This window comes from Poecilia reticulata, chromosome 2 (genome assembly GCF_904066995.2).
Source record: "Poecilia reticulata chromosome 2, P_reticulata-male-v2, whole genome shotgun sequence".
Lineage (NCBI taxonomy): Eukaryota > Metazoa > Chordata > Actinopteri > Cyprinodontiformes > Poeciliidae > Poecilia > Poecilia reticulata.
In genome coordinates this window covers 6815974-6833329 of record NC_088831.1, presented here as the reverse complement: position 1 = coordinate 6833329, position 17356 = coordinate 6815974, and the positions used below count along the sequence as shown (strand labels likewise).

Here is a 17356-nt window from a genome sequence, read left to right as displayed (position 1 = left end):
GGTGAGAGTTGCGCAGGATGAGAACTAACTTTCTGGAGGAACATGTCGGTTTAAGGTGATTCTGCTAAGTAGCCAAATGAAGTCAAAATTCTGAGATTAAAGTCAGAATTCTGCTAAAAAATAAATAAGCAAATAAAATAAATGTTAAAAAATCTCTGCGTACAGCTGGCGTGGCTGTCTTGGTATAACAAATACGATGCACCCTTACCTTTTGGCCAGTGGGTGGCAGATTTTACCATAGCAAACAACTTACACTTTAATGCAAAGCTTAACTTTAATAGGAAAGCCATTCATTCAACTCACTACTTACATTACGCACACTCTAAACCAGAACGTTGAGAATAAAGTTAGAATAGTTTTTTAAAAATCCTCTTTCATGAAACACATAGAGAAAAAATATCTTAAAAATCATTAATAATAATAATAATAATAATAATAATAATAATAATAATAATAATAATAATAATCTAATTCAGATAGTGTCAGTTTTTAATAAAAAGTTCATAGGTAAAGAAACCTTTATTGTGAAAATTCAGGATGCATAGCGGAAGTGAACCGCAGCGTTTCCGTTGACGCCATAGTCGCTTCTCCGGTGAAATAACTAACATCACCGCTGTTCTGGTCGAGAAGGCCAAATAGCAAAAGGTGAGAACCAACACACATTTTACATGTATGCAGGTGCAGACAAACATGTTAAGCAAGCAGAAGACGGATGAAAAAAATATATTTTGGAGCGCGTTTATTTTGGTTCCGTGTAACAACCCTCATGTCCTTGAGTACTGTTAGCTAAAGTTATTAGCTCCTTGGGAGATTTATGCAACCACCTTATTTTCTATTAAATTAAGCCCGTTATTCATTAAGTAGCATTTTTAAAACTTAGACAAACATTAAGTCCGCCCTTACCCCTGCAAATGTCAGAGAAACGTCAAGTAATTCACTTTGGGCGCAAAGACACTTGTTATTGTTGACAGGAGCTAACTATTGATCCAGACTAATAATGTTTCTCTGTTACCAGCTTCATTAGTCAATATTACTTCTTATATTACTTATTTTTACAGCACATTCTGCAGTTGTCACAGACATTTTAAGCACCTTTCTCTGCCATGTTTTGCTTTTATCATTTTACAAGAGCTTCTTCTTGTCATTGATTATTAATGAAGTCTTAAGACTTTTCAAGTCTTAATACGTTTACAATAATATTTAGCAACAAAGAATGACTATAAAGTATCCCTCTCAATTTTCTTGTTAACCAGCTTCATCTTCCTGTTTTTAGTTTGATAGTAACACCTGACTTCTAGCAAGCATTAATGTTTTATATTCAAATGTCTACAATGTTTTAGCAACTTCATGCATTTGACTCAGGAAAAGTATGAAACCTAGGGAAAGGATTTGAATCTCTAGAACTTTATGAAACAATTCTTCTCTTTATTTTTTCATTTCTTAATGCAGTGTATTCTGTTGCATGTCACAATAAACGTCAGTATTTTTGCCTTGCAGCGTCATGTTGCGACTGCCAGCAGTTGGTCGAGCTCTTGCCGGGGCTGCAAAGGGCAGCCTGGCTCCTTCCAATCCCGGTAAGATCCAACAATACTTACTGTTTAAGTTTAATTGCCAAACATCACATCTTTTTTATTATTTTTTATCTCATTATAAATTGATTACTTTTTTGAAGCATAGCAGTAAATGTCAAATATTTTGTTTCTGTAATTGCTGATCAAGTGAAGCAGTTTTAGCTAACCGTTCATTTTCTTTGTGCATCTTTAGTGCGCTCTGCTGTGCGTGCTGCCAGCAACATGGTGGAAGTGTTTGTGGATGGGAAACCAGTGGAGGTGGAGCCTGGGACCACCGTCCTGCAGGTAAGAATCCTCAGACGGGTTTGATGCAAACTAAAAGAGTTGTGTGTCGCGATGTATTTGAAAGTATTTACTAAATGTAATAACTGATGATTATTTTGAACAGCTGAAAAAGATATTCCAATCAGACCGATACAGATATCAGCTCTTTCTTGAGGTCTGAATGGCTGATTGGTTTTCTTTTCAGGCTTGTGAGAAAGCAGGGATTCAGATCCCGAGGTTCTGCTACCACGAGCGTCTCTCAGTTGCAGGAAACTGCCGGATGTGTCTTGTGGAGATCGAGAAAGCCCCGAAGGTATTTTTACGTTGGGCTGAATGTGAAGCAGTATTAAACTTATTTGGGACCACCCTGAGATGGTTTATGACAAAGTTTATAACAGATGTGTTTATGCTTGTGCTCTCCAGCCAGTGGCAGCCTGTGCCATGCCCGTCATGAAAGGTTGGAATATCCTCACAAACTCGGAAAAGACACGCAAAGCCAGGTACAGGATTTAGTGACCACGGTGTGATTTTCACAGTACAATTCTTTTAGGATTTAGAAGATGGCAAATAAACTTTGTGAATGTGTGCTGTTAGAGAGGGTGTGATGGAGTTCCTGCTGGCAAACCACCCACTGGACTGCCCCATTTGTGATCAGGGTGGAGAATGTGACCTGCAGGTAAAGTTTGACTCTGTCCACAAGAAAGACTTTATTAGGATCTTAAGCTGTAGATGCTGGGAAAGTGACATCTGTTTTCAGGACCAGTCCATGCAGTTCGGCTCAGACCGCAGCCGTTTCACAGAAGGAAAGAGAGCAGTGGAGGACAAAAACATCGGACCGCTCATCAAGACCATCATGACCCGCTGCATCCAGTGCACACGCTGCGTCCGGTGAGTCAACCGTACATCTGTCTGGCCAGGTCAGGTGATCGGCAAGGATTCAGTCATTGTTTTTCTGAATTGTTTTCCAGTTTTGCCAGTGAGATTGCCGGAGTGGAAGACCTGGGAACGACGGGAAGAGGAAACGAGCTGCAGATCGGGACATACGTGGAGAAGATGTTCATGTCAGAGCTGTCCGGGAATGTCATAGATGTCTGTCCTGTCGGGGCGCTGACCTCCAAACCCTACGCTTTCACCGCCAGACCATGGGAGACAAGGTAGAACAGGGTTTAGTGCTCCTCTATGACCAGGCAAAACGGAACATTTCTGTTCATTTCCATCGTTCTTGCAGGAAAACTGAGTCAATCGACGTGTTGGACGCTGTGGGCTGCAACATCGTGGTGAGCACAAGAGGAGGTGAGGTGATGAGGGTGATACCCAGGCTGCATGAAGACATTAATGAAGAATGGATCTCTGATAAAACCAGGTGATGCACCAATACACCAAAACAGGAACTTGTCCCCCTCCCTCAGATCAATTAATTAAATGTTTTCACAGGTTTGCTTACGATGGGCTGAAGAGGCAGAGGCTGACCCTTCCCATGGTGAAGGACAAATCAGGTCAGCTGACGCCAACCACCTGGGAGGATGCTCTCACTCGTGTTGCAGGAGCTGTAAGTTTATTACAGCTGCTTTACTAGTTTCTGTTTAGCTACATGCTCTAATTTGATGTCATTACCGGCGCAGCTCCAGAGTGCTCAGGGCAGCGAGGTCGCGGCCATCGCAGGAGGAATGGCGGACGCCGAAGCTCTGGTTTCCCTCAAAGATCTCCTCAACAGACTCAACTCTGAGAGCCTCTGCACCGAGGAGGTTTTCCCCATGGCAGGAGCAGGGTGAGGAAGGCTCCTCATCCCTTTCACTTCACATCGTTCTTAATATCAAACGGTCCTGAATCATTGCTCTCTCTTCAGCACTGACTTGCGCTCCAATTACCTGCTGAACTCCCGCATCGCCGGCATCGAAGAGTCTGATCTCCTGCTGCTTGTGGGAACAAACCCTCGCTATGAGGCTCCGCTGTTCAACGCCAGGATCCGCAAGAGGTAAGTGATTAATTTCTGTCTAAAGTCCTTGGAAAGTGCTTGACATTATACTTTTTCAAGGCCTTGCATGACTTTCTTCTTTCTTGTATGCAGCTGGCTTCACAATGAGCTGCGTGTTGCCTTGGTGGGCCACCAGGTTGATCTGACTTATACATATGAGCACCTGGGAGAGAAGAGTTCAGTCCTGAAGGAGCTGGCCAATGGCACGCATCCGTTCAGTCAGGTGACTGACACACGAACTCGCTCGGATCATTGTGGACATCTCATATCCCTGGTCTATACAAGTTCTCCTTTCCTCATCGTCTGCAGGTCCTCGCAGCCGCAACACATCCGGTGGTGGTTGTGGGAAGCAGCGCACTGCAGAGAGAAGACGGTGCTGCGATCCTGAGCGCCGTCTCCACCATCGCTCAGAACGCCAGGACCAGCAGCGGGGTGGAGGACGGCTGGAAGGTCCTCAACGTCCTGCACAGGTACGGCTTTGCAAAGCTCTAGATCAATGTGGAATGAAGAACATGAGGTTGTAAGTGTTGCTTTTATGCGCAGAGTGGCCAGTCAGGTGGCTGCCTTAGATCTAGGCTACAAGGCCGGTGTTGACACAATCAGGAAGAATCCACCCAAAGTCCTGTTCCTGCTCGGAGCCGATGCCGGCTGCATCACCAGAGCCGACCTGCCAAAGGACTGCCTCATCATCTACCAGGGTTTGCACACAAAAAAGCACACGCGGCAAATATTTCAGCCATTTCTGGATTTTTAAGATGAATTTTCACCCCTCCAGGCCATCATGGGGACGTGGGAGCTCATATGGCAGACATCATCCTACCTGGTGCTGCGTACACGGAGAAAAACGGTACCTATGTCAACACTGAGGGCCGCAGCCAGCACACCAAGCTGGCTGTCACTCCGCCTGGCATGGCCAGAGACGACTGGAAGATTATCAGAGCTGTATCTGAGGTCGGAGTCAGTCCACTATCATTGCTCAGAAGTTCTTCAGCGACATTTTTATGAGCGTTTGTTGTGATTGCAGTTGGCGGGTGTGACGCTGCCCTACGACTCACTGGAAGAGGTCCGATCCAGGCTGGCAGAGGTCTCTCCCAACCTGGTCCGTTATGATAATGTAGAGGAGGCGAACTACTTCAAACAGGCCAATGAACTTTCAAAGGTTGGAAATGATTCTTTCTCTTCTTGCTCTCGGACACAAACGTTTTCCTAATTCTTCTCTTTATTCCCAGACTGTAAATCAGGACCTTATTGCAGCTCCTCTGGTGCCACCTCAGATCACCGCTAAGGACTTCTATATGACCGGTAATCTCAATGAATTGGTAAAACCCCACAAAATGAAAACGTGCCAAACCAAACGTACTTCTTCTTCGTTCAGACTCCATCAGCAGAGCTTCCCAAACCATGGCCAAGTGTGTCAAAGCTCTCACAGAGGGAGCCGCTGCGGTCGACGAGCCATCCGTCTGCTGAACACCTCCATCTGCCCTGAAACACAAGTCTCTGTTGTTCTATAATTTAAGCTTTTCCTTGTTGTATACATTACATTGTTTTCACTCTGTGAAGCAGCTTTATTCGATAATGCTGAGAAATATAAATAAAATCTTAAGAATGCCTTTATTCCATCTGCAGTGTTGTTCATTTATTATGTTTCTTCATAACCAATCAATCATTTATATAGCACTCTACACAACCGCAGTGAGGAAGACCAAATTGCTTTACAGAGCCAGAAATAACATAAAACAACAGATAAATACAAAAAACGGAGCAGAACTAAAGATGATTTGTTTCTTCATTACAGAATACAGACTGGACACTGACCTTTAACAGCAATATGTAACCTACAAGAACATGTTTTCCTGGGCATTTAATTGTCTAGAAACAAATATTGTAACCAGTTACAATCCAACCACTGGCTTAGCAAGTAGAGTTGTCGGTTGCGGTTCTGCCACCAGACAATTTGCCCCTGGGCAAGTCACTCAAACCTTTAAATGTATCTGTATGAACGTGCGTTTTTGAGTGCGATGGGATGAATTTAGCTCTAGTGACTGTCGACTGACTGCGATGGTGTAGAAATTAAAGGTATCTTGATAGATATTGATATTTGCACAACGGAGCCAAACCCGAACGCATCACATGCGATGGATTGGGATGCTGCTCTACAGCAGGTGTCAAAATGTTGGCTGAAACATGATGATCAATGACATGGCATTGATCAGACGTCCTCAGATTATTTATTTAATAATAATAATAATGAGATATAAGCATTTTCCTGTTGCTTGCACATTCAAAACTACAAAAGCTCAATATGATATGAGACAATGTTCCTGCATGGTTCTAATTCACCGCAAAGGTATACATGTTTCTTTAATGGAGCCAAAATAAGATTTGTGTTTGGACTTGGACCCTGTTTCTCTGGATAAATTGCTCCCGTCATATCCTGTCCACAGAGAAAGACCTCTTATAACCAAACACAAGTGCAGAGTCACACAGGCATCCTGCAGGAGAGAAGACAGTCGCATCTGTGTAGTGTCTGAGGCTGGGAGGCAAGCTGATTTCTGTTTTTCTTTTACTCCCCTAGATAGTTTGGTTATTTTTTGCTTTGATCTCTTGTAAGTTGATGCTACATAACATTACTCTGCAAATACTGACTCAGTCATCTTAGGTTGTTAAATTCTGAAAGGTAGCGTGTAACTCCATTTTGCTTCCAATTTAGGGACTTTCTTGGATGGAAAGGGTGTGTACAAACAGTAAAGAATGGTTCCTGTTAAACTCCTCATTCTGGGAGCTCAGAACACTGGAAAAACAGGTAAAGTGGACAACTTAAGACTTCAAGGGGGAACGGACAGCAGATCGGTTGTATGAATGTTCCTGAGCTAGCAAAAGAGAGGTTTCGGGATAAGTTCTGGTTCAAAAGACAGAAAAATGGAAACTTGGCTCTGAAGCTGACCCACAAATGTTTTGCTGTCAGATTAGTGTGAGCATGGACAGGTTACATGTGTTAGATGGAGGACGTGTTTCTGATTTTTGCTTCAGTGGTAAAAATCTGGCATAAAATATGATGTTTGCATTTCTGGATCTCTTGCCTTATATTGTCTTTTGTGTCGCTGTGGTCGTCTTCCATAGTGCCTTTGAAATCAAACATTTATTCCCCTTTGGAACCACGAACTTCAGTGTGTTTTATGAGAGTAACGTCTGATTTTAATGTGGAAAGAAAATCAAGCGCCCTAAATGTTTACTGCAAACCTTTTATTATTTCCCTTCCACTGCACAATAATGCACTACTTTGTGTTGATACAAACAGAAAATACCAATAGATCAATTGTTAATCTCTAAATGTGCTTCTTTTTGAGAACTTAGGTAAAATTTTTATGCTATCTTGCTCTGCTTTGCACTGCTTTACAATTTCTTACTCTCAATTTGTAAAGAAAAAGCGTTTTCTTTAGAGTTTGCAGGATTTTGCATCTCAATTTAACGCTTTCTGTGTTCTTAAGCCTGCTTCAATAGGATTATCTCTCAGAAGCACTGCCTTATGTGTGAAATTTCTTTTGTAAGTCAGCATGTGTTATGCCTCGGGTTGGGCACTGTACAGTGATCATGTCTGTTTTCTATCTCCAGCACTGTGTGTTCGGTTTATAACGAAGCGTTTTATTGGCGAATATGACCATAAGAAGGGTGAGATTCCAGTAAATATTATTCCATTTCTGACATGGAGCGTACAGTAATGACTAAGGTGTTTCTACAGAGGTGACATACAGATGTAGTCGGACGGTGGACCAGGAAACTGTTGATCTGGAGATCTTGGATTTACCTTGTAAGGTAGGTTTTAAATGTTATTTGTTAAAAGTAATGCATCTATTGGAAAGTGGTACTGATTTAATGAGAAACCAAGAAAATTATTTCTACAACTATTCCTACCTTCTGTACAAAGGCAGCATATTTAAGGTTTGGGTTAGCAAAAGATTTCCAAGTCAGTTTGGAGGCTAGTTTAGTGCTTAGCAAGTCTCCAAATGACAAAAAATGCAAACCTACTTTCACCAGCCTCTAAATCTCATAATGGTAACAAAAAAACCCAAAAAAAACCAACAGAAATGAGTGTGTGAATTGTATTTATAAACCTACCTTCTTACTTCCTCTTAGCATTTGTGCGAAACTAAGCTAAGCACTTATCTTCAAACTTAGGATACACCTCAGAGAGCTTTTTTGACTATGACTCTGAACTAAGGTTTACATATAATGCTACCAATGGTTTAATTGTAGTATTTTTTTACACATTCTGCTCCAGAGCTCTGAGGCTTCTATTGAGTCCTCCATTCGCTGGGCCGATGGTTTCCTACTGCTCTACTCTATCACTCAGCGCTCCAGCTTCCTGGAAATCCCTCGACTTAAAACGCTCATCGACCAAACCAAACAAAGTCTCGGTAACAATCACCATCTTCACTACATGGAGTCGTTCAAGATACAGTACTTGCCTTAATTTTACATAAAGTCTCTTTATGGATTCTTGAACACATGCAGCTGAACCTTTGACCTCTCTGTATTCATTATGTTGCCCTCCAGAGACAGTTTGTTCTCTGGTTGACATCTGTCTTTTGTCACCTACACACATGAGCAGCTGGAGCTAACTCACATTCCTTGTTTGGTAGTCCATCCTGTGCTCTGTAGGCAGACTGAATGCCAAGGCATCGTCCTGCTCACTGCTGTTTTATTGCCATTTTATTGTGTGTCAGTTTTTCCTACAGTGCTGGTAGCCAACAAGGCAGATCTGGAAGTCGGCAGGAAGGTGACAACAGAGGAGGGACAGAGACTTGCCAAAGATTTAGGGTTTTGTATACTTATGTTTGTGCAACTGCTCTTTGGAAATGTAATATTTCAATTTGTTTCCCTGCTGATTTTCTGTGTCTTATTATGTGCAGATGTGGCTTCAGAGAGCTGTCAGTAGCTGAGGCAGTTTTATCAGTGGAAGCAGCAATTTTCCAACTCATCAGGTCTGTTTTTGCATTTCTTATTTATTTTTTTAACACAAACTGCGAAAACATTTTAATTTTACACTTTACTAGTCATGCATATCATATGGTTAGATTAAAATACAACACTGATGTTGAAATTTTATGCAGCCCTTGTGGTTTTTAGCTTTTTTAAAAATGTTGTTTTGTATTTAAACAAAATAACATATATTTTGAACGTCACTTAAATGCTTGGTCTACATAAAAGTGTAGACGTTTTTGGTCTCTACACTTTATGTACTTGTCATTAACAGGAATTTATATAGAGTTGGTCTATTTCTGTATTAGTTTTGTTTTATTTTCTTTAGCTTTGTTGTTTAGCTTAGTTTTTTAGCATGGTATGTTTTTGTTTTACTTGTGTATAGAAAATATATAAATGACCAAATGAAATAATTAAATAAAATAAAATAATATTTAAATAAATTGATGAGGCTTGACCTTAAACCGGACACTTATGCTGTCAAATGTAAAAATCTTATTGCCAGACAGTGTTATGTTTGGAAGGTTTTTCCTTAATAAATAAACATATATTTATAATCCAGATTATTTAGTTCTTTATTCTGTCTCAGACTTTGAAATCTTTTGCTGGTTTGGGGGAGCTAAGAAACAGTTTAATTTTCTTATGTCTCTAGCCTGCACTGGCGTTGCTTCTATGTTGTTTCGTGTGCGACAGGCTGACGTTGGATCAGCAGCGCCCCCTACCTGACAGGCGCTCCTACATGCTGACAGTCCGCCATGCTTTGACCAGGAAGCTGACGCGCTCAAAGACCATGCAGTGGTGACAGCGGCAAGCTATTCAGCTAGGATTTGACTTTTGAGTGATTTTATCTGGAGGTATTTTATAAATAAAAACAAAATTATCAATGATAAATTTGTATTTGTGTAAGGATAAAAGCGAAATTAGCTACGTTTCTTCTGTTGGTGTCTTTTCTTTTAATAAAACTGAAGTATTTGCTTATGGAGAGCCATTTCAGCCAAAATTAAATAAATAAATAAATGGGTGAAATAAATAAAAAATGAGTAAAATAAATCAAAAAATGAAGAAAATGAGTGAAATAAATAAATAATTTGTTAAATAAATAATTTAGCTTTTTCATTAACCCATTTTTTCATTTATTTATTTTTCATATTATCAATTTCTCAATTTCCCTTTTTTCATTAATCTATTTTTCATTTACCCACTTTTCATTAATCTATTTTTCATTTAACCATTTTTAATTTAGCTTTTTCATTAACCCCATTTTTCATTTCTTTATTTTTCATATTATCAATTTCCCAATTTCTCTTTTTCATTAAACTATTTTTTATTTATCCCTTTATCCATTTACCCATTTTTCATTAATTTATTTTTCAATTAACCTCTTTTCAATTTCCCTTTTTTACTAACCCAATTTTTTCATTTATTTATTTTTCAGATTATCAATTTCTCTATTTCTCTTTTTCATTAATCTAATTTTCATTAATCTATTTTTCATTTGTCCATTTTTCATTTATCCCTTTATCTATTTACCCATTTTTCTTTAATCTATTTTTTAATTTAAACATTTTTTGATTTCCTTTTTCCTTTAACCCGATTTTCTATTTCCCAGTTTCATTAATCAATTTATCATATATCCCTTTTTATTTACCCAATTTTCTTTTATCTATTTTTCATTCAACATTTGTTTGAAAAATCTTTACTTTTCCCATTTTCCAATTCCCCTTATTTATTTAGTATTTCCTTATTTTCTTATTTATCACATTCTATTTCCCCGCAAAACTTAGGAAAAAAATAAATGCAAATGAGGAGAGGCACGTCATCAGGCTACAACTTCCCCAATTGGTTGGTTAGCGTCACACCCATACTTTGCTTCAAGAAAGATGGCGACCTACTAACGGGTTATCAATAAGCTGAAGCTCATTAACTTCATTAGAAAATAGTGTTATTACTCCTGACTTTAGTTCTCGTGTGGCCGCTCAGACAGAACGTGTTTCAGTTGGCGGCTCTCATGGACTCAGAGCTTCACCGTCGGGAGTTTTTATAGTTTGAACGAAGCGGCCGCTGAAGTTGGCTTACGATTGAAGGTTCGGGACACCTTCGTAGCTACCAGCTGTGATCCAACTATAAGGAGCAACTTTACTGTACATCGTAAGTGAACTGCAATATCCAGAGGCAGCTCTACGGAGCATCGAGCTGAAAGAATGAGAGTGGAGAGCCTTGGAGATCTGCGTCGGAGGCCATCTTTCAGACATGCACCGCTGCTGTCCGTCCAGGATCCTCCGGTTGCCCAGACGTTGCACGGTAAGCTACTAACGCTGATGTTTGTTTTCCAACTACAGTCATATTTAATCAATAGGGCTCAATTACGATCGCGGGAGGGTTTGAGTTGATCTCGGCAGTAGGTGACAAACTGAACGCCTCCAGGATGTTGAGACCAGCACGTCCTCTGATCCAATACATCTTATTAAGGATAAAATCAACAAAACGTGTTCAAATTAATGGCCCAACAGGTTGATTAAAGACAGTAAAAAGGTAGGAGAGGTTTAGAGTCGATCGCCTTGTTTTACCTTTGTAAACAGAAAACCTGAATACAGTGACCTTTAGTGAGGGTACAGAATGGAGAATGGATAAAAGCTGAACTCCTGCTACAATCTTTGCGTCTCTTGGTTACATCCCTGAGGTGTGCCAAGTGTGGCCCACATGCATATAAAGTAAATATGACTATTAATTTAAGTATTTCTTTGTATGTATAAGTTGCCCACCTTAGTTTCCCTGTTTTTGGTCAACGTGTGCCTCAACATGTGGTTACTGTTCCTTAGAGGTGGACAGAGGACCCACAATTTATCCTCCAGGAATAACAGTAGCACTTCAACATGTTTTTACTCAAAGTAAATTATAGCTGAATAAGAAATTAAACAAGAGTAAAGAAGCATTTGGTAAAAAGTTGATCAGTACTGAGTAACTGATCAAGTTATTATTTCATATCTTAAAAAAATTACACAATTAGAAGGCCCAAAATATTAAGTTCAGTGGAAATTTTGGTATTTTAAAGACAAAATGAAAAATTAGTTTAAATAATAGTGATGCCTCATAATAAAATGACTTGAGTAAAAGTAAAAAGTTCAGCATAGTAAGAGTATTCCTAAAAGTTCATTTGAGTTTCAAAAAGTTACTCAACTATATTTAAGTAAATGTAATTAGTCACTCCTAAACTCTGCCCTTCTGAGGGAACAGGAGAAGGAACTGTTAAGGAAATAAATGAATCTTATTTTGATACTAAACGTTGTTTCAATTAACAAATGAATCATAACACCCAGAACATATTCTGTTATGTTTATTCAAGGGTGAAGGAACAGAATGACTGGAGATCCTGGCTGAGAGGGACCAGGGCTGATACGACGAACAGTGAGGAGAACCGTCTGCACTGTGAGCAGCACCAGAACTCCTGATGGGTCTCCTTCAGGAAGAACCAGAGAGACGGCCGACCTCCACAGAGAAGAGTTCACCCAAACATCAGAGGAAAAATGAATGCTGGTGCTCAAACAGAGCAGCCTCTTTTCTTAAACCCAACACACACAGGGTGTTGTGGCATGATTAAAAACCTGCTAACTTCAATTTAACTGAAACACAGAACATCCAGAAATGTGATGAACTTCAGCTATAGAGTGGAAATGACACAGTGAGATGAAAACATTTGTCTATATCACTCTGTTATACAGGACATTAACATTTTAAAGTGTTTGTTCCAGAGCACCTGATACAAACGATAGCATTAGCTCATCCATCAGACATTTACTGAGGCCTGAAACATGCAGGGCAGACGACCTGAGGACTGACTGGTTAAACTATTTCACTGACACTTCAGATTGCAGATTTCCAATTGAAGGCGTCTGTAAATGAACACAATCATTATTCAATAAACCAAGCTGTGTAAAATAACTGTTAGGGTTGCTATTAAGAACCCAATATGTCATGTTTGTTCATTTCTACGTTGTCGTACATTCAAGGTACTCCACTCACTGTTTAGCTTCATGTTGAAGAATCTTCAGTGTACTGAAACCAAAAAATAAAACAGGTCCAAAACTTTCAATCTGTATTCTATTTTTGTAGCTTTGTTCTATTAAGATTGTTTCGTTTACTTTAAGCCACAAACAAACGATCATTTTATTGTCTCTGGGACGTGAAAACATGAGATTTGATTAAATTAGAACTTCACATATTAGAAGGAACACAGATTTCATAATAATCAAACAGTTTGTTTATTCAAAACGGTAAAATACAAACGGTTAATGCATATCAATGGTATAAGAACAGACACATTTTTTTAAATGAATGTGTCACCAGTGCATTGGCCGAGTGTTCCTGCTCCAGAAAGGTGAAGGTCTCTGGTCATCCTGAAGCTGTGAGCCCACTGGGAGTCTGAAGGGAAACACTGAGACCAGAGGCCTGCAGGATGGTCTGCATCTGAAAACATACATGATGGAAACATTAATAAATGTGCTGTGCCAAAAAGCTGTACTTTTGACCTGGTGGCGATGGAACCAGTTATGGTAGATCTGAACTTTGGTTTGATGACCTAAATATGAGAAGCTTCAGACTGACAGGAGTTAGGTTAAAGCCACATCTTGTGAAGTTGGGATATTTTTCCTCCAACAGGATCCAGAGGAATCGCAACAAACCAGAAGTTGGACTAGAATTTATTTCAATGTCATTTGTGAATGTCAGCTTCTCATTTTCAACAGTGCATATGCATGTGGGCCACACTTGGCACACCTCAGGGATGTAACCAAGAGAGGCAAAGATTGTAGCAGGAGTTCAGCTTTTATCCATTCTCCATTCTGTACCCTCACTAAAGGTCACTGTATTCAGGTTGTCTGTTTACAAAGGTAAAACAAGGCGATCGACTCTAAACCTCTCCTACCTTTTTACTGTCTTTAATCAACCTGTTGGGCCATTAATTTGAACACGTTTTGTTGATTTTATCCTTAATAAGATGTATTGGATCAGAGGACGTGCTGGTCTCAACATCCTGGAGGCGTTCAGTTTGTCACCTATTGCCGAGATCAACTCAAACCCTCCCGCGATCGTAATTGAGCCCTATTGATTAAATATGACTGTAGTTGGAAAACAAACATCAGCGTTAGTAGCTTACCGTGTAACGTCTGGGCAACCGGAGGATCCTGGACGGACAGCAGCGGTGCATGTCTGAAAGATGGCCTCCGACGCAGATCTCCAAGGCTCTCCACTCTCATTCTTTCAGCTCGATGCTCCGTAGAGCTGCCTCTGGATATTGCAGTTCACTTACGATGTACAGTAAAGTTGCTCCTTATAGTTGGATCACAGCTGGTAGCTACGAAGGTGTCCCGAACCTTCAATCGTAAGCCAACTTCAGCGGCCGCTTCGTTCAAACTATAAAAACTCCCGACGGTGAAGCTCTGAGTCCATGAGAGCCGCCAACTGAAACACGTTCTGTCTGAGCGGCCACACGAGAACTAAAGTCAGGAGTAATAACACTATTTTCTAATGAAGTTAATGAGCTTCAGCTTATTGATAACCCGTTAGTAGGTCGCCATCTTTCTTGAAGCAAAGTATGGGAGTGACGTTAACCAACCAATTGGGGAAGTTGTAGCCTGATGACGTGCCTCTCCTCATTTGCATTTATTTTTATCCTAAGTTTTGCGGGGAAATAGAATGTGATAAATAAGAAAATAAGGAAATACTAAATAAATAAGGGGAATTGGAAAATGGGAAAAGTAAAGATTTTTCAAACAAATGTTGAATGAAAAATAGATAAAAGAAAATTGGGTAAATAAAAAAGGGATATATGATAAATTGATTAATGAAACTGGGAAATAGAAAATCGGGTTAAAGGAAAAAGGAAATCAAAAAATGTTTAAATTAAAAATAGATTAATGAAAAATGGGTAAATAGATAAAGGGATAAATAAAAATGGACAAATGAAAATAGATTAATGAAAAATAGATTAATGAAAAAGAGAAATAGAGAAATTGATAATCTGAAAAATAAATAAATGAAAAAATTGGGTTAGTAAAAAAGGGAAATTGAAAAGAGGTTAATTGAAAAATAAATTAATGAAAAATGGGTAAATGGATAAAGGGATAAATAAAAAATAGATTAATGAAAAAGAGAAATTGGGAAATTGATAATATGAAAAATAAAGAAATGAAAAATGGGGTTAATGAAAAAGCTAAATTAAAAAATGGTTAAATGAAAAATAGATTAATGAAAAGTGGGTAAATGAAAAATAGATTAATGAAAAAAGGGAAATTGAGAAATTGATAATATGAAAAATAAATAAATGAAGAAATGGGTTAATGAAAAAGCTAAATTATTTATTTAACAAATTATTTATTTATTTCACTCATTTTCTTCATTTTTTGATTTATTTTACTCATTTTTTATTTATTTCACCCATTTATTTATTTATTTAATTTTGGCTGAAATGGCTCTCCATATTTGCTTGCATAGATTTACTTGTTGTATTGTTATGTGATTGTTCCACCAATAGAGGGAAGCAAAGTCAACTTTTCTCCCCGTTTTACCTTGCAGATTTTGGCCAGACCCATGAACCCCTTTGGTGTGGAGGGAGTTGTCTGACCCGACTCTAACCCTCTAAATACTTTGCTTTGCAAAATGCAAGATTTTACAGAAATAACGCCGGAATAAAAGAAAACTTTAAAATCAGATGGCTAATTCTTGGAATTAAATGATGATGATCTTGCTCTATGATGCAAATTTCAGCATCTCAGTACCACTCATTTATGAAGAAGCACAAGAAACTCAAAACACATGCAGTGAACCTGTTGTTGGAGTTCAGCTGCTTGAACAGTGCCGATGATGATGTAAGAGCATGTAAAGAATGAAGCTGGCTTTCATTACCGACCTGGCACTGCTTGACAGCGTCCCTGCATTTCCCCCGCAAGCTTCTCGCCCTTCTTTGAACTTATGAACTTCACGATCACGGCGAGGCATCTGAAGGGCGAGACGAGAAAGGGGAAGACGGTGAGCGGCAGAAAATGAGGCAAGTCCTGACGAGGAAACAAAAAAAGAAAAAAAAAATCAGGGTTTCTTTGTCGAAGTTTGGTCTTTTTTTTATTGGAACCACAATGAGTGAGTAGTCTCTAACTATTTGTTATAGAAAATTGGAGGTGTGCTCACCCGCGGCTCTACAAATTTGTCCACCCCCATGACCGTTTATTATACGTCAGTCACTCCACCCTGTTACCACCAAGCCAACAAACCACAAGGCCCTTTGGTTGTATATTTAAACACACATGTTAAAACTATGCAGAAAGTTGCAGATTTGAACTTTCAGCTTGATTTTCTTTATAAAGATAGATCCATACCATGAAGCATATGAAATCTATACTTGGTCAGGGCTCTTTTTGAGTGAACTACTGCATTGGTGTGACATTTAGGCACTCTATAACTTTAATCCAGTCACATTTTTTCTTTCACTAAATTTTCTAATAAGTAAGCTGGGATACAGTCTATTTTTAATGGAAAATGAAGGAAAGCATCTGGTTTTGCTCGTCATGTGGCTTCTTTAAAGCTACACGACGAGCAGAGACAGAGGGCTGACAGTTCCCATTCTAATCAGTTCTTTTATGAAAACAGTAAATGTCAAAGCAGGAATTTACATTCAGTGCCATGAAAGGATGTGACAGTGAATCTGCTAAAGCCAGTTAACAAGGTCAGTTGCATTAATGGTAATTGAGAGTGTGTCTCACAAACTGCACATCCTCCGCCTCAGAGTAGTTTTCAGCTGCGGTGCAACGAACCCGAATGGATTAGAGGAGCAGTAAAACAAGCGAGAGCGAAGGGAAGGATGTTGATCAACAAGAGGTGATGACATCAAGGCAGTCACCAGGGAGACGAAAGGTCAGGACCCCCAAGTCAGCTATTTTTTGGCTCAGAATAGAAGATGAGTCATGCCCGCATCATCACACGGACAGCCAATCAGGAGCGGAGGATCAGAGCAAGCGTCAGAAAATGAACAGCCAATCATTAATCGTTAGACTTAGATTCAAATAAAAGTCTTGAAACAGTGAATAAAGCAGATAAAATAAGAATTGAACATTTATTTTAGCAAATATATTTCTAAAGCGGGAATTTAGACTGAATTCAAGCATTGAGCAGAAAGCTTAACGTGTTGACCTGAACATTTTCATTTTAACATCTGTTTTAAGTGACTTTATTCTATTTTTTATAGTTGAATGTTGTGCAGCATGAGTTGTTGGAAATTAGCTATATAAATAAAGTTGTATATCACAAGCATCTTGTGTGATATAAACACAAGATGCTTCAAAATTGCCTGGAAAAAATGTCTTTATGGAAAAAAATTATTTAATTCATTAAAATGACAAAATTATACCTAAATATCTACGAAATACATTTCAACTTCTGTGTATTTTCTCAAGTTATCCTTCTTTAAAGTTAAAATTTGTTTAAAGATCGAATAGTGTTCTGAAGTTCTTGACACAGATTCAGGAGAAATTTGCTCAAAGGATGATTTAAAATGCTACTGAAAGAATTCTGCAAACAG

The 17356-nt window shown here is 39.1% G+C and overlaps 2 protein-coding genes and 1 long non-coding RNA gene across 5 annotated transcripts; 2 read left to right on the top strand and 1 right to left on the bottom strand.

Moving 5' to 3' along the window:
- The first annotated feature begins 521 nt into the window (after positions 1-521).
- ndufs1 (NADH:ubiquinone oxidoreductase core subunit S1) lies at positions 522-5424 on the top strand. The gene is made up of 19 exons (XM_008426651.3): positions 522-645; positions 1498-1574; positions 1765-1856; positions 2041-2148; positions 2259-2335; positions 2430-2511; positions 2593-2723; positions 2804-2989; positions 3064-3198; positions 3270-3384; positions 3458-3603; positions 3682-3810; positions 3904-4033; positions 4120-4280; positions 4354-4508; positions 4586-4761; positions 4835-4969; positions 5040-5112; positions 5186-5424. The coding sequence occupies exons 2-19, from the start codon at positions 1502-1504 to the stop codon at positions 5275-5277; spliced, it is 2196 nt and encodes a 731-aa protein (XP_008424873.1). The 5' UTR covers positions 522-645; positions 1498-1501; the 3' UTR covers positions 5278-5424.
- Positions 5425-6181: 757 nt separating this feature from the next.
- LOC103475193 (ras-related and estrogen-regulated growth inhibitor) lies at positions 6182-16769 on the top strand. Of its 3 annotated transcripts, XM_081616317.1 has the most exons (8): positions 6182-6613; positions 7423-7479; positions 7550-7623; positions 7787-7795; positions 8090-8225; positions 8535-8628; positions 8721-8792; positions 9484-10630. In XM_081616317.1, the coding sequence occupies exons 1-8, from the start codon at positions 6562-6564 to the stop codon at positions 9590-9592; spliced, it is 603 nt and encodes a 200-aa protein (XP_081472443.1). In that variant the 5' UTR covers positions 6182-6561; the 3' UTR covers positions 9593-10630. The 3 variants fall into 3 exon arrangements, 2 of the variants coding, with proteins under 2 accessions (XP_081472443.1, XP_017163426.1); XR_014091155.1 differs by lacking the exons at positions 6182-6613; positions 7787-7795 and adding an exon at positions 15361-16769 and having other exon boundaries at positions 7325-7479; positions 9484-9644; XM_017307937.2 differs by lacking the exon at positions 7787-7795 and having other exon boundaries at positions 8721-9578.
- Positions 12459-14688, bottom strand: LOC145555076 (uncharacterized). The gene is made up of 2 exons (XR_014091157.1): positions 13943-14688; positions 12459-13254 (listed from the first exon to the last, which is right to left on the bottom strand). It is a non-coding gene; the product is annotated as an uncharacterized LOC145555076 (long non-coding RNA).
- Positions 16770-17356: the final 587 nt, after the last annotated feature.